Source organism: Vitis riparia, chromosome 18 (assembly GCF_004353265.1).
Source record: "Vitis riparia cultivar Riparia Gloire de Montpellier isolate 1030 chromosome 18, EGFV_Vit.rip_1.0, whole genome shotgun sequence".
Taxonomy (NCBI): domain Eukaryota; kingdom Viridiplantae; phylum Streptophyta; class Magnoliopsida; order Vitales; family Vitaceae; genus Vitis; species Vitis riparia.
In genome coordinates, this window is record NC_048448.1 from 3,942,276 (window position 1) to 3,965,938 (window position 23,663).

The 23,663-nt window shown below is 36.0% G+C and overlaps 3 protein-coding genes across 8 annotated transcripts; 2 read left to right on the plus strand and 1 right to left on the minus strand.

Moving 5' to 3' along the window:
* Window positions 1–1,821: 1,821 nt before the first annotated feature.
* On the plus strand, window positions 1,822–7,948 carry LOC117906576. 2 transcript variants are annotated; one of them, XM_034819666.1, is made up of 8 exons: window positions 1,822–2,022; window positions 2,222–2,259; window positions 3,755–5,097; window positions 5,246–5,301; window positions 5,435–5,668; window positions 5,762–6,053; window positions 6,586–6,782; window positions 7,364–7,948. In XM_034819666.1, the coding sequence occupies exons 3-8, from the start codon at window positions 3,865–3,867 to the stop codon at window positions 7,515–7,517; spliced, it is 2,166 nt and encodes a 721-aa protein (XP_034675557.1). In that variant the 5' UTR covers window positions 1,822–2,022; window positions 2,222–2,259; window positions 3,755–3,864; the 3' UTR covers window positions 7,518–7,948. The 2 variants fall into 2 exon arrangements, with proteins under 2 accessions (XP_034675557.1, XP_034675556.1); XM_034819665.1 differs by lacking the exon at window positions 2,222–2,259.
* Window positions 7,949–8,699: 751 nt separating this feature from the next.
* On the minus strand, window positions 8,700–14,208 carry LOC117906577 (tRNA (carboxymethyluridine(34)-5-O)-methyltransferase). 3 transcript variants are annotated; one of them, XR_004649866.1, is made up of 4 exons: window positions 14,090–14,208; window positions 11,203–12,323; window positions 9,156–9,388; window positions 8,700–9,063 (listed from the first exon to the last, which is right to left on the minus strand). XR_004649866.1 is itself a non-coding variant. In XM_034819667.1 (3 exons), exons 2-3 carry the CDS (start codon window positions 12,288–12,290, stop codon window positions 9,301–9,303), a joined length of 1,176 nt encoding a protein of 391 aa, XP_034675558.1. In that variant the 5' UTR covers window positions 12,291–12,323; window positions 14,090–14,208; the 3' UTR covers window positions 8,700–9,300. The 3 variants fall into 3 exon arrangements, 1 of the variants encoding a protein (XP_034675558.1); XR_004649865.1 differs by having other exon boundaries at window positions 8,700–9,069; XM_034819667.1 differs by having other exon boundaries at window positions 8,700–9,388.
* Window positions 14,209–14,468: 260 nt separating this feature from the next.
* Window positions 14,469–22,094, plus strand: LOC117905903 (aminotransferase ALD1, chloroplastic-like). 3 transcript variants are annotated; one of them, XM_034818771.1, is made up of 10 exons: window positions 14,486–14,530; window positions 16,243–16,271; window positions 16,388–16,455; window positions 16,748–16,864; window positions 17,762–17,824; window positions 18,815–18,919; window positions 19,055–19,105; window positions 19,484–19,804; window positions 19,937–20,143; window positions 20,551–22,094. In XM_034818771.1, exons 3-10 carry the CDS (start codon window positions 16,420–16,422, stop codon window positions 20,842–20,844), a joined length of 1,194 nt encoding a protein of 397 aa, XP_034674662.1. In that variant the 5' UTR covers window positions 14,486–14,530; window positions 16,243–16,271; window positions 16,388–16,419; the 3' UTR covers window positions 20,845–22,094. The 3 variants fall into 3 exon arrangements, with proteins under 3 accessions (XP_034674661.1, XP_034674662.1, XP_034674660.1); XM_034818769.1 differs by lacking the exon at window positions 14,486–14,530 and adding an exon at window positions 14,545–16,109; XM_034818770.1 differs by lacking the exon at window positions 16,243–16,271 and having other exon boundaries at window positions 14,469–14,530.
* Window positions 22,095–23,663: the final 1,569 nt, after the last annotated feature.

The window sequence follows — 23,663 nt, forward strand, 5'->3', positions numbered from 1 at the left end:
TCTTGCGACCAAGCTTAACCCAAATATGAAGTTTACTTGTTCAAACTCCAACCATCCCAAACACATTTTTCCAAACCCATTTGGGTTAAGCTTGAATTTGTAGGTACGTGTTCAGATTGATCATATTAAACATATTAAATAGGTTTAATGGGTCATAGTAAATAGTTGTGTTGAACAAAAACATGGGTAATTTATTGCTCAAACAAATGATAATAATTTTTGCATAAAAATATAAGATCTTTTAAAATCTTATTTTAAAAAGGTAGCCACTTTTAGAAAGTGTATAAAAAAAATTAAGGCATTAACAAAAATTTTACTATTTCAAATTTTCAAAAATTCAGAAATTTTTAAAAATTTAGAACTAATTTTTGCTTTTTATATACGAGTTATTGTATTATATATAAAAATGAAAAATTAACATCAACCTTTATAAATCAACTTTATCTACATTCATTTAAAAATATTGTAAAATATATCTACATTTTTATAAGTCAAATAATTATTTCTTAAAATATTATTTTTTATGTTAAATAAAATTATAAAAATTTTAATTTAACATTTTAATTTGATAAAAATATATTACAAATAAATATATTATAAGTTTTTTACGATATAAATCATTTTGAAAAAATTCTCTAGAGTTCTTATGTGATAAATAATTTTTTTTTTCAATTGTATAATTAATAATGATTTTATATCTTGTATTATATAAATCTATTCATATTCTCTCTGTTTTTTTTTTATATAATAAAATTGAATAAAAAAATTGTTAGTTGTTATTAAATATAATTAAAACTAAAATACTTAAAAATTAAATACAATTAAAACAAAATAAAAATTAAACACAATTAAAACCAATAAACTTAAAATTTTATTTTATTTTTGTTTATTGGTGCTATTTTGGGAAATAATTATCTAATTTGTAGAAAAATATATGTATTTTAAACTATTTTAAAATTGAAAAAGATAAAATTAATTTATAAAAGTTAATTTCATTTTTTTATATGTTTTCAAATTAGTAAATGAAAACTCACATTTTCCTTAAAAAAAATTATTATTACTTTTTCTTTTTAAAAATTGGAAACATGAAACATATAGAAATGAACACTTAGTTTCACACTTATTTAATTAGATTTGAATATTAAGTTATATTTAGTGTATATTGTAAATGAATTGATTATCAAATTTCTTAGTCCATTGTGAAAAAAATTATAATATACTTTATGAAACTAAAAATTGTTACATAAATTCAACATCCCCATCACTAAATCTTTTTATCAATCATCATACATTCAATAAATCAAAATCCCCATAAATAATATTTAAATTTTTATATAAAAATTATTATTATTTTATATTTTTTAAAAGCATGAAACAGAAATGATCCAAATGAGTACTTAATTTTACACTTATTTAATGCTATTTGACTATTTAATTAAGTTAATATTAAACCAATAAACCATTAGATTATATTTAAGAAATATTTACAATGAATTGATCGTCAAATATATGGTTTACAATGAAATATACAAATAAAATTAAAAATAATTAAATATTTAAATAATTTAAATTTATTTAATATTTAAAATTTTTAAAAATATTACTTTTAAATCTATTTTTTGTTTTTATTTTTAAATTTTCGGACAATACTAAATTGCCCGAATGCGTCATACGTGGAGGTGTAAAAGAAAAGTAAGGGAGGGGAAATCGCGGGAATGTATTATTGACAATTGGCGAGGGGCCCATATGCAACAAAATCCAAAAGAAGGGCCCACATATAAATCTGCAAGGGGGTCGCGATCCGTTGGTGCGTTTTCTTTTTAGCCCACGGAGTTCCCGCTTCTGGTGCCCGTGTCTCCTGTCTGAACATCGACTCCATCAGACGGTTTTAATTCAATCTTTAATTTCATACATTTATTTTCATTTTCCTCAAATTTGTCTCCTTCTTCAGATCTCCTCAAGTGCTTCCAGATTTTCTACGCGGTTCTCTTTTCCAATCGACGCATCCGCTTCATCGGATCTGTAAGCTTTCTTGTCCAATTTTGTTGTTACTATTATTAGTCATTATTATTTTCATTATTTGACTGGGTCATCAATCTTGTATCGTTCCGAGATCTTTCATTAGATCAGATTGTGTTTCGAAAACCCTAATTTCGGTTTGTTGCTGAGAAAATATGGGAAAAAAAGAAAGAAACTGAATTGAATGTTCTTTCATCTGCAGTCGACTTTGCCTGATAGAACTCTGTTGGCTTACCTGAGGTGAATGCTACATTTTTTTTCTTCTGAAATTAATATTTTATCTCCGTTAACTTTATTGGTATCAACTGGGGGCAATACGATCATTGCGTGTTTCACGAGATTGAAATGGATTGATTGTATCTCGCCCATTCAAGATTTTTAACAGTGTCTGACCGAGATGTATCTAGTTTTGTTTTCATGATAATAAGAGATCGGGGTGCTGAGAAAATTCAATTTGAGTCATGTGTTTACTTTTCTTGCATTTCATTAGAGTTTCTTTAATAGTATTTTTCGGGTCTTGCATACTTTTTAGCTATATTCTGCAACCAAACGGGGCATTAGCTTTTTTTGCTCTCTTCTTTTTGTATGCACCTCTTTGGGCTTTGGATGCCTTGTTTGTTTCTCCTTTCACAACCTGCTATTCAACCTACACAGCCTCCATCACTCCCTCAACCCATGTTTTGATTCTGACTGAAGCATTCTTATATTTTTGTCTTCTGTTAACCTAGTTATTTGACAAGATATACTTGAAGATTGTTGGTCAATGATTTGGCCTCTCTGCCAATGTGATTGATGTTTAGTTGTTTCATATAATTTCTGGTTGAATTTCCTCCCACTTTGTAGATTGGTTGTGATATTTGATTTATGATGTTGACACTGATTCAAGGTGGGGTTTTATTGAAGTTGTTGACACACAAAAGTGAACTGTGATTACTGATGTGATAATGAGTTTTGGAGTGCTGGGTAGCAGTCAGGAGTTCTCTACTGTCTAATTGAATACTCCTTTTGCAGTCTACTAATTCATCTTAGGCCTGCCATTCATGCTTTCAATCTGTCATTGCAACATAGTGACAATTGACAAAAGGGAATGACAACATTTCCATGGCATCATTTTATTCACAAACTATGATAGTTGATTGTCCATTCAAATAGGAAACAAGAAAAAACTTCGATAGGATTGTTCTTGAACAGTGGTGTGAGTTCCCAGAAACTTGTAAATGCGTATAGGGCATTGAAATTACATTTTCAGGCTAATGTCTAAATTTTCTGTGGAAGCTTTAGGCTAGCCAGGGTCATTATTTCTGAAGGTTACCCTGGTTTTCTGATTGTGTGGTAATATATGTTTGAAGAAGAAGTTATACAAGTATGCAGAGCACTTGCATTTTAACACCTTATTGTAATTAGTGATTCAAATCTTGACTACTGTTATTTTGAGTAGGGAGTAAATCTGTTCCTCCATTCTTGTTATTTTTATACGTGTTCTTGAATTAGTAAACACCACTGAAGGTCCAGAATCCAGGAAACTTCTCCATTTATAATTCCTTTGTGGATTTTCTGTGTTACAACTTTAACCTTGTTGGAGCTGTATGTTTACATTCTTTGTGTTGAGCTGCCATTGTATTTAATACATCTTATTGTTTGTATTCGTCTTTTTTAATTTAGTGAGTTGACATTAAGTTGGTGTATTTACATGAAATGTTGTGATCTTTCAATTTTTTATGCCAACCTATTGCAGGGTGATGCAAATAGCTCTTTGAAGTGTCATTACCAGCCAGTTTCCAGCTAATTAAAATTTAATAGCCACTTTTTAATGAGTTAGGTTGCAAACTTAATATCATTGGCATCATGGAAAATGAAAGCTCAACTGAGAAAAATGTGGTGAATTCTTCAACACCTGAAAAGGAGGGAGAAGTATGTTATCCACAGAAAGATCATGGAGAACAAATGAAAGCTTTGAGGATTAGTGAGGAAAGTCCCAATCCAGATAGTGATGAGGGTCTAGATGACTCGAATAACATGGTGGATGATAGTAAGGAATTGGGGTCTGAAAATAAAAAAGAAATGAATCAGGATGACTTGAATAACCAGGTTGATGAAAGTAAGGAATTGGAGTCTGAAAATAAAAGCGAAACATATCAGGATATCAAGGAAAATCTTAGTGAGGAGAAGGAACCAGAGCCTGTCTTTGATGGAACTGAGATTCCTGGGATGGAAGCTAGCAGGAGTATGTCTACCCGTCCTTTGGATCTTGACACAGAAACACAAGGTTCTGCTTGGCCTGAGAAGGCTGTAGCACTTAAAAACTTTGTCAAGGAGAAAGGTACAGTTGCAGTCTCTAGTGTTTTGCGTGTCCTTTCGGGGAAAACAGATGAGGATGTACATGCTGCTCAGGATGATGAAGATAAGAATAAAACTGGTGTTAAGGAGGTTGTAGATTCCCCCAAAGAAGGTGAAGCCAAAGAAGCATCTCAAAAACCAGTGGAACGGTCTGCATGGAATCCCCTAAACTATATTAAGATTTCGCGAGAAGTTGATGCAGAAAACAAAACCGAACAGAAGGAGGAAATCATTGAAGAACCTGCACGTCCAGTGGGTATGAAAGGAAGAATTATACTGTATACAAGATTAGGATGCCAGGAAAGTAAAGAGGTTCGGCGATTTCTACTTCAGAGAAGACTCAGATATGTTGAAATTAACATTGATGTGTACCCTAGCAGAAAGCTGGAGCTAGAAAAAATTGCAGGGTCTTGTGCTGTTCCGAAGTTGTTTTTTAATGAAGTCCTTATAGGGGGATTGAATGAGGTAAAGGGCCTTGATCAGTCTGGCAAGCTTGATGAGAAGATTAATTATGTGATTTCTGAAGCACCATCATTTGAAGCTCCTTTGCCACCACTTTCTGGTGAAGATGACTTGTCCAGTAGCGGGGCAATTGATGAACTAGCTGCTATTGTCCTCAAAATGAAAGAATCTATTGTTGTTAAGGACCGTTTTTATCGAATGCGCAGGTTCACTAACTGCTTTCTGGGCTCAGAAGCTGTGGATTTTATATCAGAAGATCAATACTTGGAAAGGGAAGAGGTTAGTGATATGTCCTCTTGAATACTAGTTGAAGAACCTGTTTTAAGGAATCAGCCAACCACTGGCCAAAGATTAAAAATATAAACAACCTGCTAGCTTAGTTTTTATTCATGTTAATCTTCGTATTATTTTTTTTGTTATGAGACAGGCTATTGAATTTGGGCGAAAACTTGCAAGTAAACACTTCTTCCAAAACGTTCTTGAGTAAGTTATTCGAAGTTATCTGTTTCAAATGCCTTTTTATGCAATTTTGTGTTAATTTTTTTACTTAACTTGTAAACATTCCTTGACATTTTTTGTTTTCTTGGGTCCTTTTTGATGTTTTACATTGCTCTAGTGAGAATGATTTTGAGGATGGCAACCATTTGTACCGGTTCTTGGACCATGATCCTGTAGTGTCGTCTCAGTGTCACAATTTCCTGAGGGGCATACTTGATGTGAAGCCAAAGCCTATAATAGAAATTGCATCAAGGCTTAGATTTTTGTCTTATGCTATCTTTGAAGCTTACACATCAGAAGATGGAAAGCATGTTGATTACAGAAGTATCCATGGGAGTGAGGAATTTGCTAGGTTTGTTGGAGCTTTTAAATTGTTTGGATAAATTCATTGTTGTCTTTTTATAATCATATATGCTTTATGATCTAAAAATGATTTCTTTCATAGGTATTTGAGAATAGTTGAGGAGCTCCAGAGAGTAGATTTGCAGGATATGCCAAGGGAAGAGAAGCTTGCTTTCTTTATAAATCTCTACAACATGATGGCCATCCATGGAATATTGGTGTGGGGTTTTCCAGTTGGACCACTTGAGAGAAGGAAGCTTCTTGGAGAATTTAAATATGTTGTTGGTGGGTGCACCTATTCACTTTCTGTTATTGCAAATGGCATCTTAAGGGGCAACCAGCGACCACCATACAACCTCATTAAGCCATTTGGAATGAGAGACAGACGTGCCAAGGTAATTTGGTTGTTTATGAGATGAAACCTACTCCTATAATCACCACAGGGCAATGGTGCCATTGCTTTAGGGATTTAAAATTTGTTGATGGGCTCTTTTATGGGTCCGTGATAGCATAGTATATTCTGACTGGACATACTGAAAAAGGTTCTGCATTTCAACAAGAAATTGGCATTTCCATATTTTCTTCGACCAAATTTGACCTGTTGTTTAAAATAAATCAAAGTAAACCTGCCTAAGTGAATATCTGGTTTTCAGTTCTGATTGGACCAGGCTTTAAGCTTTTCCTTTATTTATTTTCTTCCTTATGTCAAAATGCGGATATAAGATGAAATAGAGGAGATGAAAGAGGTAAAGATAACCTTACCTTTGATGGGCATTTGTAGATGCTTGAAATCACTTTGTTGATTTTCGTAAAGCTTATAAAAGTAGGGTTTTTAGGGGTCTTCCTTTTCTGTGTCCATGATGAAGTTCTATGTCTTGGCTGATCATTTAATTTAACCTCAGTTCCAAATTTATTCTTTTGCATCAGGTGGCTCTTCCTTACCCGGAGCCTCTTATCCACTTTGCACTGGTTTTTGGTACCCGATCTGGCCCTCCTCTCAAATGCTACTCACCTGGGAACATTGATCAAGAATTGGTGGAAGCAGCCCGTAATTTTGTAAGAAGTGGAGGATTAATTCTAGATGTTAATGCAAAGGTCGTATCAGCCAGTAAGCTCCTAAAATGGTAAGTTTTTGTAAGAGAGGGCCGCAAATATGTCTTTAATTTTTTATTTTTCCAATAGGGCCTTAACCATGTGTTAGAAAAAGAGTGAAACCTTGTGGCCTGCTTGATGCTGGAAATGAAATGGATTTCTAAAAAGTTTTAGAGAACATGGTTAGTTTGGAACATTTTTTGATGATTAAAGTGCTTTTGTTTTTTTAAATATGAAAAAAAAAAAACAATATTTTAGACCAGTTTTCGGGAAATATTTTTGAAAATGATTTTGGAAAACATGCTATCTAACATGGTTCTATGTCATTCTCTTCTATGAAGCGACTTTCTGCCACATTATATACAACAATTCATGTTATAGGATTCGTACCATGAGTCTATGACCTCCATTATCTAATTGGGAAATGATTCGTCCTCTGAATTGCTTCTCAAAAGCTCGGCGACATTGCATACCCTTTTTCTTTATTTATTTATTAATTATTTTTATTTTTTTAACAAAACCATTGGCATTTATACCCTGTTTCTGTGTTTTGAGAAGCCAATCAGATACGCTGATTAGAAGATGGCTCTAATTTTTTCTCATCAATGCTCAGGTATAGTGTAGATTTTGGCAAGAACGAAGTTGAGGTATTAAAGCATGCAGCAAACTACTTGGAGCCAACCATCTCCGAAGAGTTACTGGAGGTGCTTGCTACCGGCCAGTTGAAAGTGATATATCAGCCTTATGACTGGGGATTGAACTGCTAGCATTAGTTTTCAGCTACCGTACATGCCAAAAGCAGATTTATACAGCTTCCCTGTTTTATCAAGGGCCCTGCAATTGGGAAGTATTGATAATTGTGCCATTAATGATTTTCTTTTGATTCCATCTATCTGTCATCAGTGGCAATGGCACCTAAGGTTCGTAGTGAATGCTGGAGAACTGTCTTAGCATATAAACTTTTGACCTTTGATGAACTTGTTTCAAAGCACAAGGGAAAATCATTCAATTCACCATTTTTATTCCTTTCTCCTACTTTGCATGCGCTGCACACCTCTATTTATTTCTTATATTGTAATGGATAAATATCTCAATTTTGTTCATCTGAAGCCTCTAAAGACCAAGTGCGCTTGGATGATACTACTGCATAATGACCTATAAATGAAATGGTCAAGAAAATAGAATCATACTTTACATTTCTTCCCTTGCAACTTTTTGATAACTAATACTTGAGTGATCAGTCGCTACATGTTTTAATGTTCTTCCATATCCTGAGATAACTCTATCTAGTGTTTTTATTAAATTGAATCTAGGGGCAGGAGAAGGTTACAATTGATTGACTCTCTAACCTCTGATCAATACGGTGAATTACAGCTCTGAGTTAATAATATCCTTTAGGGGCAGGAGAAGGTTACAATTGATTGACTCTCTAACCTCTGATCAATATGGTGAATTACAGCTCTGAGTCAATAATATCCTTTAGGTGCATGTCAGTCTCAATGCTGTGGACTTCTGTTCCAATTTGAATCCAACCGGGATTCTCTTCCTCTGCTCGTTTCTCTCATCTATTTTTAAATCGTTGGCATGGGATGGATGAATGAGGCTCACTGTTATGAGGGTTCGTGCTGATCACATCATCTCACCCGGTCTAATGGATGTATCCTCAGCTTACCAAATCATCCGAAGCCCAGTTGCTATGAATGAATTCAATCTCATTTGATCATCACACTTTGTGAAGGGATGTGCTGCCAAATTCAAGGTAGCTGTTTAACATCTATAGTTATTGTAGTGGTTTATGCTACATAGCTCCTTTTTAACTCTCTCTGAGGTAGTCTTAAATATCAGGCAGCTGCACCATTTTCATCCAAGTGATCCTGTCACATCACATCGGCTTCATATTTTTTTAACTCCTTAAATGGAATGGTTCAATAGGTGAATCTCCTTTCTGGTTCAGAAACTGGGAAACTGGATTAAATGATGATGGGAAAAATTTTAAATTGTTCATGAAATCATACATAAAAAGTCTATTGAGGAGAAAGAAACAGCCCTAGTCTGTTGGATCTTTGTTGGACAATAAACACGTTGAAAAAATCGATCAAATGGCATAGAACAGTTTTGACTCCAACATCGATCACACAATTGCAATAAAGCCCCTGGCTAAGAAATACCTATATTCAGTGACTTTTGACCTGTAGAACCAATGCATGATACATTGGGAACAAGTAGAATCATATCTAATTGTATGTCTCAGTGTGCTTGCCTTTTTGGGTGGGGTAGGGGGGATGACTGTTTAAAGGTTGAGGCACGAGACAACTGTACCTAGAAGCAAACCCCGCTAAATCAGCAAACAATAAAGGTGAAGACCCTCTCACAAACTTTGGAAACAAGGCATTCAGCATCCTCACCTGTGTTTCTGAAACATGTGGGCTTCCTATGGGAAGCTACTTTTGAAAGTGAAGATTTTGCAGTGCCTGCAACTATCAACTGCATCATCACCGTCTTCTGTATGAATTACACTCAGATTGGTTGATGTACCACAAATTTGATTTGTCATAATGTTTTCTCAAGGCTAATACACCAATTTGATTTGTCAAAAAATTGGTCAACAATGACTGCATTGTCCATACCAGATACCAACCTGCAAAACATAATGCAAAAAGTATGTGGAATGAGAATAAATACATCACACAAATACACAACAAAAGAAAAAAAGCAATTGCTTATTCCTTCAACCTGGGTTCAACTAGCAGAATGACCAGCTAAAGAACAGTTTGCAATTTACTAAAAAATTAAGAGATAACAGTATGTTTGTATGTAACACTATACTTCTTTGGATCATAATATTTCAATACTTCTTTAGATCAAATTATTTCAATCTTTTAAAGACTTAACAGTGGCAATTATGGTACTCAAAACAAAATTACCCTAGACCTCTTAGAGATTATTTTGACAAAAGAATATTTCAATCCTTCATCACTAACTTCATGTGGTTGCAGCTCCTCTTTTGAGGGCCATCAGCAGGCACATGTGGGCTCATATAAATGGCCTTATTCATGACTTGGATGGATGAATATATTTGAAATTGTAAATGGATGGAACTCCATTCGAACAGAAATCTAATTGCTTTATAAATGGTCTTATTCATGACTTGGATGGATGAATATATTTGAAATTGTAAATGGATGGAACTCCATTTGAACAGAAATCTAAGGAGCAGCCCAGCAACAAATGAACAAAGTGAAGATTATAAAGACTAGCCTTAAATGCAGCCAACCTAAGCTAGCAGCCGAAGGATAGAAGATGCAAAAGGGAAAGAACCAACATTAACATAATCTCCATTAGTTTCAGAATCAGGAATTTTCTTGAAGAAGGTGAACCTATGCCTTTGGTTGGAAGATACTCTGGAAGGTTGAGTTGATATCATGAAATTCATTGTTCAAGGACCCTTAGCTTCTTTCTTGCCAAACATGATCAAAGAAAGCTGGAGGAACCAATTTCCTTAGTGTAGAGCTAAACTGATTTACTTTTCATACAGCTGCAAGCCTAATCAATTTCTTAAATCCTGTTTTCTAACCAGTCTACTCAGAGAGCATTTTTGGAGGATGGAGGTTCTCCAGGAAGGATGCACTCAAAGAACAAATACCCTCTGATTTCAACAACCAGATTACAACACAGTTTATGCATCAGGTTTGTGCCTCAACTGAGCAACTTATCTTTAAGGGAGAGGCAATTCTTCAAGTCTAACCAACAAATAAAGCCAAGTTACAAGGTAACAGGGCTGAACCAAAAGAAATGAAACCATTGGACAGGAGGAGGCAAAGGCTTGTGAGAATAATTCCAGGCAGAAGAGTTTAGGAACTAAAAAGGAGACAGTAGATTCATAATTCCAACAGCTCCAAAAAATCAGACTAAGGTCCTAGGCTCTATTAGCAAGAATGCAGTTAACTTACACCAAACAGAGAAGCACAGTAGTATAAATTATAACATCACGAAAATGATAAAACAGTAGATATTGAAAACTTCCTCATAACCCAATACCTACTTTTGTGTATGCCCTCAATTAAGTCGTGGTTCATATTCTGTCTATTTCTCTCCTGATAAAAAGTTTGTCTATGCTAAACTATTTATGAAAGCATACAATTTTATAGAGTATATAAGTATGAGTAGATTGACATATTTGAATCAATATCAGTATTAAGAATGAAAATGCATAAAAGCCCTTGAGGCCTAACTCAAGTGGCAAGGGGGCTGGAGTGAGGATGTGGAAAGTTCTAGGTTCAAGTCCTGGCAGGGACAAAAAAGGGGAAAATGTTACAAACCAAGTTGTAGAACATATCATAGAACAGGTGACCGTTTGAATGGTTCACAAGCACAAATTGATAGAAAAACAACTGAAAGAGGAACAAGAATTGTATCTTAGAGAAAAAAATTAAAAGGAAAACAATATATTACCTTTCAAGTTCGCCTTCACTGAACACGTGGTAATATCTATTGTAAACTACGGCACCCTTTTTATCATCTTTCTTTGCCAGGCCAGTTGCAAGAGCACAAGCAGAAGCACCACTGACTTCTGCACGATGGTAAGGTAGGTGCCAAGGTACAAAATATTCCTGATGGCTCTCAATATTTTTTTTAATTTTAAAAGTCATTGAATCATCTTCAGTTTGACAGGTTGAATGCATAGTATCCTGCAAGTTCTCATTGGAAATCTCCTTCAAATCTTTTAAGTGCTCTCCTGAACCATTCTCTTCTGTTTCAGGGATACTTTCCAGAGTGAAGGATGAAGGACTACGAATGCGGGGACTACTTGGTCCTATCCACTCCTCCACATACTTCTGAGAAAGAGGAGTCCATTTGGTAACCAATGATCTATCCTCTTGCTCCACAGCCCAAACCGTTATTAGAACTAACCCACCCTTTTTAACAACTCTGACTAATTCTTGGATTGCCTTCTTTCTCCTACTCTCTGTACTTAGGTGATGTAACACAGCGATAGAGATTGCTGCATCACCAAAACCAGTTCTATAAGGAAGATTTACAGCATCAGCAACCACAACTTCATGATCCCTATCAGCACATATATTGATAAGAGGAGCACTTATATCACATCCTATAAAAAAGCAATCTGGACTTAAACCCAAATACTTCCCATTTCCACATCCTGCATCCAAGACAAGAGATCCAGAAGGCAGGGATTTCAAAAAGGTGGCAACTTTTGGCCACTTGGCAAAGCGGGTAGAACTGAAATGTGGAGCAATTGCATCATAAACATGGTGGACATATTTCTTTTCAATTTCTGGAGTGGATTGAACATTTGAGACTGGACATATCTGGTCCTGGCTGACTATTAGAGAAGGCTGGGTATGTGATTCTCCATCAGATACAAGAGTGCACAAACTTGAGGCCATACCTACTTTACCTTCTCTCCTGGTTTTGAAAATTCCTGGATAACAGGTAGTATCATTAAAAGTAATGGGTAGGGTAAAGGCTCCAAAAGATTGACAAAAGCATTTCTTTAATCTTGCAGCATTGAAGACCATCCGGTTGAACCATATGACCTAATCAGACATCACCTGCAAAAACAACATAAATGGATAAGGTGATTTATACATCACATTCATGAAGAAAATATGATAATGCTTTCCCCCTTTTAGTTTCATGTGAGATGATCAAACTGAAGAAAAAAAAAAATTTACAATTTGTGAAGCAGTAAAAGCTTGGCCAAATATGGAAAAATATGGTTCCTCCTTTGGCAACAATAAGATACAAAATGCAAAACAGTGGTGCAAGTCAATGAAGTAGCCATCCATGCAGTTGCTTCCCCCACTTCTCCCTCATTCATCTTGGCACTTCTCATATATTTCCTGCATCCTATTTTCCTTTCCATTTTTTCAAAAAACCTTGTGGGGACATTTTTTAACTGGTTTCCTTCAGACCCTTTTTCCCCCATGACAATTGTGGGTGTACAATTTATTTATTTATTTATTTATTAAATTATGGACCTACCATGGAACTACAGTACCTCTTTTTTCCCACCTCCATGGCAACTATGGACCTATAGTTTATCCAGGAAGTAACAGAGTCCTACCTGGTAATTAAGGTTTAATAGGAGAATAAAAGCAATCACGTGTTCACAAAGCCTAATCCTAGGGAAGAACTCTTCAACATAGATCATCCACTGACACTTGGGAAAGCAGCTTTCTGTAACACAATCCAATAGTTTCTGAAGAGAAAGGAACAGCTGTGTCTTTAGGAACAACCATAGAGATATCCAGTCAATCCATCAATTGGATTTGGATACCAGACTTTAATTTTCTGCTTCTAAAGAAGTCAAAGACAATACTCAAAACAGAAAACTATGTTATCATTGATCCATCCAAGTTTTTCTGTTCATTAGGGTTGTACCACTACAGGTTGAGGGATTTGGCCAGTCATCTCCTTATGGTACTTAGTATTATTTGAGCTTTCTCATTTCCATTAAGATGTCATAATCTTTTTTCTGAATTTCACATATATTGTACCTCATTCTTCTACTGCTGACCAACAAAATCAACCTTACTGTAAAAGGGAAAACCCACTTGCAATCAGCCTCTTGATCAAGAAAAACCCATGGTCTGTGTGCCAATAGAGTCATTGGCAATTAAGATATGTCTCATAACTTAGAAAGGGGGCAAAGAATGCAGGTAAACATTGCAATAGCACAGTTGTATGCTCATAAAAACCCTGCTTGTCCATGAAGTGCATGTTCTTCGAGTAAAAAATTTCTAATTGCAGCATTTAGAAATATCTAAGTCATTTATAATTTCCTGTTGGTGCAATCCATACTTTTCCAGTGAAAAAAAAGGCTTAAATTCCATCCTCAAACATTTTTACACAAAATAATTTAGGGAACACCTCCTGCTTTTATCATCAACCCATTCTATCCTAATGCTGCCAGTGTTTATGAAGCATTTTCTTCCATCCAATTGCAGTCAATTCTCAATATCTTCCAATGCAAGACAAACTACTTCCTGTTTCTAATTTTACAAACTCCATCCTTTATCACAAGATAATAGTATTGCTCCATCAAGCAATTCACCGTCCTATCTAGAATAACTACACAAACCATATTCCACGATAAGGCATTTATTCTTTCGGGTCTCAGTATCAACTAAAAACTAAGGCTGTGCTTAAAGTACATCCCTACAGTGCTCATTGGCATTACTAAACACGCAGTCTAAAAAGGACAACTAATCTTAGAAACCATTTCCGCCTGTTTGGTTGCCGCGAAAACTACATACAAGTAAAAGAAAAAAATCACACATATATTTGATAGAGAAAGAAAGAGAGAGATGCTGACCTGATTCAATGAACAAGCGGATCCAGCAGTCGAGGATGGCTCAGGGATGCAAACTAGGGTTTTAAGAGAGACTTTTCAATTTTGTTCCGGGGAAGACCTAGAGTGTTGGCATCCTTATGCTAAACAAAGAGACCACCACCTATTGACCGTCGGATCTAAGTTTAGGGTCTACAATCTACCCGTGTTTATTGTGATCAGGAGGTGCTTAGATGGGCTGGGCCTTGCTGGGCTCTAATATGCTGGCCTGGTTCAGGCCCTGTCCAAAACATTGGGCTACAGATGGGTCAAAAAAGATGGGCCATAGTTGGAGCTTAGGCGAGCATGGCCGAGTAATATGTGGAGCCTTCGTTTTGAAGGAGACGGGAGAGAAGAACATCCAGGGTTTTGGACATGTGGACCCAAGATTTTGGATTACTCTTATCTGCCTTCCTGCTCTGTTCTGTAATTTTCTTTGCTTTTCCCTCATTTTCCTTTTAATCGACGGCTTTTTAAGTGGTATAAAACTAAGTATAATTTTTCACTGGGTAGTGCTTAAACCCATTCACGAATGCAGGTTCATTCATATCACTGGTCGTTTCTAGCTTCTAGTTGTACTGATCTATAAATTTTTGGTGATGGGTTTAACTTAAAACTGATGATATTAATTGGGAGTGGTTAGGATTCATGGTTCAATTATTGGGGCACGCTGGAGTCACTGTCAAAAGGGCAATTTCTTCTGCAGATGAATTGTTAGAAAAGTCGTGCTCCGTATACTTGCTCACTTCCATTGGCTTTCTGGTGATGCTGATTCTACGAATCTAGTTACGATAGGAGAGTTTGAGTTCCAAGGTTAGATAGTTGGGCATAGGTCTTTCTCGTGTCTTGTATTATTGGCAGAACGAGAATTTGATTGGAAATGCCACAGTCCTGTTTGATATTGCTTTTGGTGATGGGAACAGTTGCTATTGAGCAATGGGCTTCCGTGGAAAGGAGATATAGCATGTGAATGTGTGTCATTGTAATGTGGGGTTCGGAGAAATGGAAACTTCAAGTTTTCTAAAGTTGCTTGAATGTACATTCAATTCACGTTGTTGGGGAGACTTGCTGAGGATGGAGTTTTAAGTCAAGTTCAATGTTTTAGCTTATGAGTTGTGTGATGTCAGCATCCTTGTGAAACCTAGTGATCCATGGATTTGACATAAGGTCCAATACCAAATGCTCCACGCCTCCTTGATAACATAACATTCATTTACCTAAGGTTCCTTTTGGCAGCCAGTCCCTTTGCAGGCTTATGGGCTGCACATATATGCCACATGATGAAATTAAGCTTTGGAAGGTAGTTGTAGCTGTGCAGGGTGGCAAAATGAATTTTTATGGTGATTATTGATTTTTAAGATGAGAGACCATCTTCGCATTAGTGGATTATTATGATTCTTTTTTTTTTTTCTTTTTTTTTTGGGAATTTTGATATCCCTAACCACTCTCCATAGTTTAGGCATCGTATTTAGTTTCTTTGGGATATATGAAGCTGGTGGTTGGTTCTAGGAAGGACCATATGAATATTTCCAAGGAAAAGTACGTATCTGTTAGGTAGTGTGGAAACTATTTCATTGGATCAGGTCAAAGCTGATTGTTTAAACTTTAAAGCATCCATGGAGGTCATGGCCCAAGAACCTTTACAATTAAAAAAAAAAAAAAAAAAAAAAGGTGAAACATTGACATGGGCAGCTAGCGTAACCAGTCTGATTTCATATTTGTTTGCTTATTGGAATTTGGAGCTATTGCAGAAAATTCTTTTTGAGTCCACATCCAGGTTGAGAAAGGTGCATTACTTGCACACTCTTGGCTGTGATAACCACATTCAAGTATATATAAGCCTGTTCAATACTGAGACGTTCAGCATATCTTTATACTGAGAAAATTGTGGAGGATTTTGATATTGAAGCAAGACCTTGAAATAAATTATGTATCATGCTCAACTTTCCTTGTGCATTAGCATGCCTTATTCAATTTCTCTGCAACCTCAAATGATTCAGACCAAGTAATGATGGAATATTTTGATATAGTCCTCTTTCTATGATGTCATTGCTTGTTTTGTTTCTGCTATATTTACACTCTGTGCATTTATATACCGAACTCATATAGTTCCATTCATGTTTACTGACGATTTACAGCTTGGCGCCTCAAAATGGGAGGAGAGTTGGTATGTTACTTGCAGTGTGTTTCACTGATAATAATATATTTGTTATTCAAGGACCATTTAGGATGTAACTTATTCTAAGGGTAATGTGTAATCACTAAGATGCAATGTTATCACAGGTCATGGCACAAAAGTCCCACGCAATATCAATATGGAGCGTCTGCGAAATGGATATTTGTTTTCTGAGGTCAGTGGCTTCTAAAACCTTCTAGGGTTTTCATTCTTCAGTTTAATAGGTTAATAACTCTGTCTTCATTTTTCTTTTCCTTTCTGGCCAAGTTTCATTGGTGTTAGCATTTTTTCATCTGTGTATCTTCTAGTCAAGGGTTCTTTCTTACCCTGATTTTTGCTAATTTGCTTGAATTTAAGGATCCATCATGGTCCATCTGATGATTATCTTAAACCCCGTGTACATTAGATGGAATGTTTATCTTATTGCTTGTTTCTTCTCATACTATACTTTATGGTTTCTAAACCAGATATGCAGACGTGAGCTTGAACACACTCAGAAGTACCCACATGCAAAGTTGATAAAACTTGGAATTGGTGATACGACAGAGCCTATACCGGACATTATTACATCAGCTATGGCTGAGGTAACATAGTGGTTTTCCATTTAAGACAACTCTGTTGCTAATTATGTCTCTTAGTAAGTGTTTGTATTCTGATTTTATGAACTTTTATCTTGCACAAGTCGCTGTTCCCTAACCTATCATGTGAGATGAAAATCCTTTTGTGTTATAATTGATTTTTTATTTCTTGTTAGTTTGAATTGTGGGATTGATAGGGCCACTGAATTCAATAATGCCATTGGTTACCCAAATTATCAACCGGCCAACCTGTCTGGATTTCTGGAGACTGAGATGGGTTGTATACAGAATCATCTCTGTGAAATTTATTATTAATATCCAATGAATGCAGCATACAACCACACAAAAAAGCAGTGATAATCTTGTAAGGTTAAAAATTAGAAATTCCTATTATAATAGTCACAAGAATCTAGAATGCATATTTTTTTGATGAATCAAACATGGGTCCATCCCATCATCCCTATCATGTTGTTTCAACCTGGATAACCTGAGCAAATTACCCTTGAGGCCTGGCTCAAGTGGTAAAGGGATGGAGAGGGTTTGTGGGAGGTTCCAAGTTCAAGTCCCAATGGGGACAAAAATTTAAGACACCCTGTAACACGGCAATAGACTGCAAAGCATCTTTTATGCCCATTTATGAACACACACATGTGCAAGCATTTAAGGAAGTGCCATTGTCTCCCCAGGTGCCAACACACGTAGAAGCTCTTCCATATTTTTTTTCCTTTTTCTTTTTTTTTCTTTGTGGGATTCAGAGTAGGAAAAACTGCAAAAGGAATATGCAAACTTAACATTCTGTAACTTGATAAATGTGCTAGATAGTAATGACCATGCTTTTTTGTTTCACTCCTCTCCCTTTCATTTATTTCCTTTATTTTTCATACTGCAATTTCTGTTTTGCAGCATGCACATGCTTTATCAACTATTAGAGGTTATAGAGGGTATGGAGCTGAGCAAGGCAACATGGTATTTGGCACTTTTATTTTATTTTATTTTTTGCTTATTCTGAATAAGTTTGTAGGGTAATTCTTAGCTAGGTTTCCCAGATTTCTTCTCTTTTTGTCACACTCGATCTATTAATTTGGCTGGAGGTTACTTAAGCATCATTGTTACTCGTCTTTTTAAGGGAGGAAGAATTCTTGTACACAATTCCAAAATAGCTGAGATTTAAGGCTTTGTTGTTATTTTATATGCCACAGTTTTTCTAGTGGGACCCTTAATGGCACATCTTAATTGCAGAAACTGAGAACATAATTGAGCGAGGAGAAAAAGTTGAGAGGATGCTTGGTGAGAACCATAACTAACAATCCACAATTCAACCTAGTTGGAACCAATACCCCCGCATGAGGTGCATCTGAGTTGGATAGATTGCTTCAGCCTTTGTTTGTTCTTTTAAACAGAAAACTAAAAGTGAGGAAACTGAGTATATATGGTTTTTGTTGGATAAGGTGTAATTATGAGCTTAATGGCCATGTGCTATTGCTAGTGTATTTCATTCATGATATTAGATTGCGTTGATTGTAACATTTAACCTATTTACTGGAAAAGGACTTCTTAAATATATCTTCAACCTTGAAAATGGAGAAGTGAAGTCTCATGCAAGCATTTCCTAGAGTGACTTTTTTCTTTCAGTTTTGTACTAAATGCAAGCCTATTGGTTGCTACATTGTTGGCCTCTTCCCATGTAGGTCATAATTTTCTTAAGAAAATGAAAAGACATCCATATGTTTTTACCCGAACAAAGCCATACCCATAGCCTACCCAGTTTTATAACAGAAGCATTATCAGTTCTTGTACATATATTTTGATATGAAACAAATGCAACATATATATTTGCATGCCTCTTCTTTGAACTAATCATTTTCCATTCCCTTTTTTTCAATTCTATCTTGAATGTTGTGTTTCCTCTCTTGCTTGTTCATGTACGAGTAATGTATGTGTTTTTCAACATTGCAGGAATTAAGGAATGCAATTGCACAAACATTCTACAGAGATATGGGTATCAAAGCAAATGAGGTTTTTGTATCAGATGGGGCGCAATGTGATATTTCTCGTATCCAGGTAAGTGAAGCCTTTCTATATGTTAGCAGACACCATAATTTTTAAATTAGCATGGTGTAAGCTGTTTAGGATTTGTTCTTGATCAGGCATGCTTTAAAGTGAAAGTGGACTTAAAAACATTTTTCCCTCTGGCAGATGCTTCTGGGATCCAATGTAACAGTGGCTGTGCAGGATCCATCTTTTCCGGTAATGTTATGAAGGCTTGATAGCTTTATGTAAAATGTATATAGTAGCATCCTGATGACAAGGGTGCTCCAATACCATATAGTAAAGAACCTTTGAATACTCTCAACCCCTCTGCATATATACAGGCCAGTGAAATCCCTCTTTTTGAGTTTTTTGCATTAGCTCCTCCTGCTCAATTTCCACACCGTTGGGGATTGGAGGAGAATACTGTACATTGTAGTGGTAAGCCATAAAGGCTTATCCAGTTGGCTGGGTCAAGGTTCATGGAAAGTCAATAATTATAGAGATGTCATTCTTTTTCTTGTCTTTCAAATTTGAAAGAAAAATGTTCGGAATTGGAACTCCAAATGATGGTATTTATACATGTGCTTGAAACAGGCATATATGGATTCCAGTGTTATAATTGGTCAATCTGGAAACTTCAAAGAGGAGACCGGAAAGTATGAGAACATTTTGTACATGAACTGTGGACCTGAGAGTAATTTTTTTCCAGACCTGTCAAATACTCCAAGGACAGATATAATTTTCTTATGCTCTCCAAACAATCCAACTGGTCATGCTGCATCCCGGCAGCAATTGGAGCAACTGGTGGAGTTTGCAAAAGCAAATGGGTCAATTATCATACACGATTCTGCATATGCTGCTTATATAACAGATGAGAGCCCAAGATCAATCTTTGAAATTCCTGGTGGCAGAGAGGTACATCACTGCCAGGAATCATCTCAATGTTAATAATTTCTATTTTTATTGCCATATTTAATGGGAAGCTCCATTGCTTCCTTTGCTATTTAAGTTTCGCTTTTATAACATAGATTTCCCTGTCTCATATAGGTTGCAATTGAAATATCATCGTTCTCCAAATTTGCTGGGTTCACGGGTGTTCGCCTTGGTTGGACAGTGGTTCCTGAAGAGCTGTTATATTCAAATGGGTTTCCAGTCATAAAGGACTATAATCGCATTGTGTGCACCTGTTTCAATGGTGCATCCAGCATAGCTCAGGCTGGTGGTCTAGCATGCCTTTCCTCAGATGGTTACCTGGTTAGATTCTTATTCCTTTTCCCAAACCCCTGCATTTTCTTGTGAACATGTTTACAAATTTCTACGATTCCATTGATTAAATCTTGAATTGTAGGTGATTTTTCCCTACAAGCTTCTGTATAGAAAACTATGGCCTTCTGTAGAAGTTGTGTAATGGGCTTTCTCATTTTCACTTCCACAAGAAAAACTTCTGATTGGAGTTCTTCAAAAATTTCAAGACCATGATAGGTTTTTAGGATGCAACTTCAAAAACTTCCCAAAGTTTTGCTGAATTTGTTATTTCTGCTTCTGCTTTCCACATTTTCCTGACTAATTACAACTCTATATTACTCTTGGAAACAAATAATTCCCAGTTGATCTCTGATGAAAATTTTCTTTCCTTTTCATGCCATCTTTTCCTTTTCCAGGCCATGAACGCAGTCCTTGATTACTACAAGGAGAATGCCAAAATAATCATCGACACATTTACATCACTTGGATTGAAGGTATATGGGGGCAAAAATGCACCATACATGTGGGTTCATTTTCCAGGCTTAAGATCTTGGGATGTATTCAATGAGATTCTGGAGAAAACGCACATAATAACTGTTCCTGGAAGGGGATTTGGTCCTGGTGGTGAAGGGTACATTAGAGTGAGCGCATTTGGGCAGAGAGAGTCTGTAATTGAAGCTTCAAGGAGGCTGAAAAATCTTTTGAAATAAAGTTATTCTGCAGTTGTCTTTACATCAAATTGAAATCTTGAGTTTGGCCAGTTCAAATTGAATTGCTACTCTTTTCTTTGGAGGGCTGGAAAAACCGTGCATGTATGGAGTCTCAAATGATTTCCAATCGCTTGAGAACTTTGGCATATTGAATAAAATGGAATTTTCAGAGACTTGATATATTCATACTCTAATACAGTGTAGGAATGACTTGACACGCACAATTGTGGAATTGCTTAAAAGGACTGTAATTTTATCTATTAGGTTCTCTGAGAAAGGGTTTGAAAAGCATACCTGATCAATCATACCTTGTCATCTGAAGAATATTTTCCATAAACATCTGCTTATGATGTGGCATGGAGTTGAGAACAGGGCGACACTCTTCGCAGCTCTGGTGATTAGGTGGTGTACAAGCCCCCGGTCAAAGATTGGTTGGTGGGGAGAAGGTGGGTGAGAAAGCGGCCGGCAGAGGGTTGTGGACAGTTATCAGATAAGCCTTAATATATATATACAGATTTATTCTTTGTTGAAACTTTTTAGGATGTACCGACAAAAGTGTAAGTAAAAGCAAAAGCAAAATCTGCAAACCAGAAAAAGGCGATCATCACGAGAGGAGGGCTCTCACGAGTAGGCCACCGTGCGGACGCGTAGGCTTAGCATCTCCATGGTCAAGCCACCGCCACCACCGGGCCCACCACAACTGCATCGCTGTTCAAACTTGCTGTGCTAGCCGTCCATAAGCCCATCTATATATTCACCTTCCAATTCTCGTGGCTGCCTCAGTGATCTAGACGGTAGCTCCAATTCACCCTACTCCGCAACTTAATTAGCGACGCCGTAGCACAACAAACGCACCTCCTTGTAATTCTGGGCCATGGCAACTGCGGGAGGCATGCTAGCTGAAGCTTACGTGATGAGAAAGCTTCACAGGGAGAAGATGAAGGCAAAAGCTCAAGATGAAGAACCTGAAACAGGGAGCCTTGTTGCTCAGCAAACCAAAACTTCCTCCACTGGTGCTTGTTTCTTGGGGATATGCTTGAGGAAGAAGGTCCATCCCAATTTTGATGGAAAACGAACAAGCCCCTGTGATTCTGGGATCATCTAAGGCAGCCCATTGCATCTGCAGTGTCTCTGTTATTTCCTCTGTAACATTCATCATATTCGTGCCTTCTTTTTCTTCTCTGTTGGTTTCATTCGTTTGTAATCAAAATTAATTCAGTTTGTTTCAAAATACCACATTATTCTTTTCATTCCCTTTTTCGTGGAGGATTTCGATTTTCCTATGAATGATTTTGGTTGTGATTCTTCATGAAAAAAAAAATACATATATCAGTGTTGAAGTTTATATGAATGAATTGATTTTTTTTTTTTAATTCCCTTTGAAAAGTGATACAAAATTTGAATCTTTGTTTAAGTATGATCCAAATTGAATTCCAATTCAAAAAAATCTAATTCAAATCGATCTAAGGATTAAAAATGATTACCTTGCTCAAAGTTGGGTTGGGTAGAGTCAACCCACCCAAATTATAGCCTTAATGAAAATTAAATATTTTACAACCTTATTAAATTTAAAAATAAGGAATAGTTTAAAAAATTTTAAATAATTTTATTATATTTTATATTTTTAGTTATCTCTTTGTAATTTATACAAAAATATTAAAACAAATCTATTTTAGACATTATAAAAAAATATAGGTAATTAGTCTTTTATATGAAATAAAATACATTTTAATTTTTTTGGATTAAAAAAAATAATCATAAATTTTCAAAGATTTATATTTGTTACATAATTTATAAGTTATGTATATCAATAAAATAAAAACAATAAAAGAAATAAATGAACTAACTCACCCTAAAACATAAGGAAATGTTGTCATCAATTTTTTTTTTAAATAAATAAATATCAACAATTCATATAGATATATCTACCATATTTATTTAAGAAAAAAGCTAAAAATATTAATGGGACACTTCTTCCGTATTATTGTTGAGAGATTTTTACCCATTAAAAATCAAATAATTTTTTTTAAAAAAAAAACATCAAATTCAAGAAGCTTCGGTCCGGAACCTTCTTCCTTCCTTCCTTCCTTCCTTCCTTCCTTCCTTCCTGCAAGCCATCACCCTCCAGGAAATTGAGGTTTGGTCCCTGTTGACCAAGGCGCTACGACCTTTCCTCCGATGCATATCTTGTGTGCTCTTTAATGTTGGAAAATGGACCTTATCAGCTGCCCACGTTGAACACGCGGCCCATGACCATAAGCCTCTAAAATCCACATTCTAATTCTCATGGCCGCCTTCCTCATCCCACAAACCTAATTTAGCAACACACACTTCCTTTTACTTATGGGCCATGGCCACTCTGGGAGGCATCCTAACTTGAAACTTATGTGTTGAAGAAGCTTCACAATTTGAAAACATGAAGAGAATACGGGAAAGGAAAAAGCTGAAACATACTACAATTTTTGTCACAATTGTTGAAGGTTGGAGTCACTGCAATTTCCTGACGTACTCGCCTCCTTAACTGAAAATGATGCTTCCTTCATTTGCCTTGCAAAAGATGTCCGAACAGAGGGTCCGGACACACCCTCCGATGCCTTTGTTAGTTTTATTCTCTAGCATATTGATATTTTTATGAGGCACTTCTCATTATAAATGTTTACCTTCATTTACTATGTCGTCGGGGACCTTTTATAATGTCATGAGCTTTGTCCCTTTGAATCGTGGGAAAACTTTCTGACTGTCATGATGGTGCTCAGAAGGTGGCAGAACTATTATTATCCTGTAGACGGTTGTCAAAGATCGCTGGAGGGATGATTTAC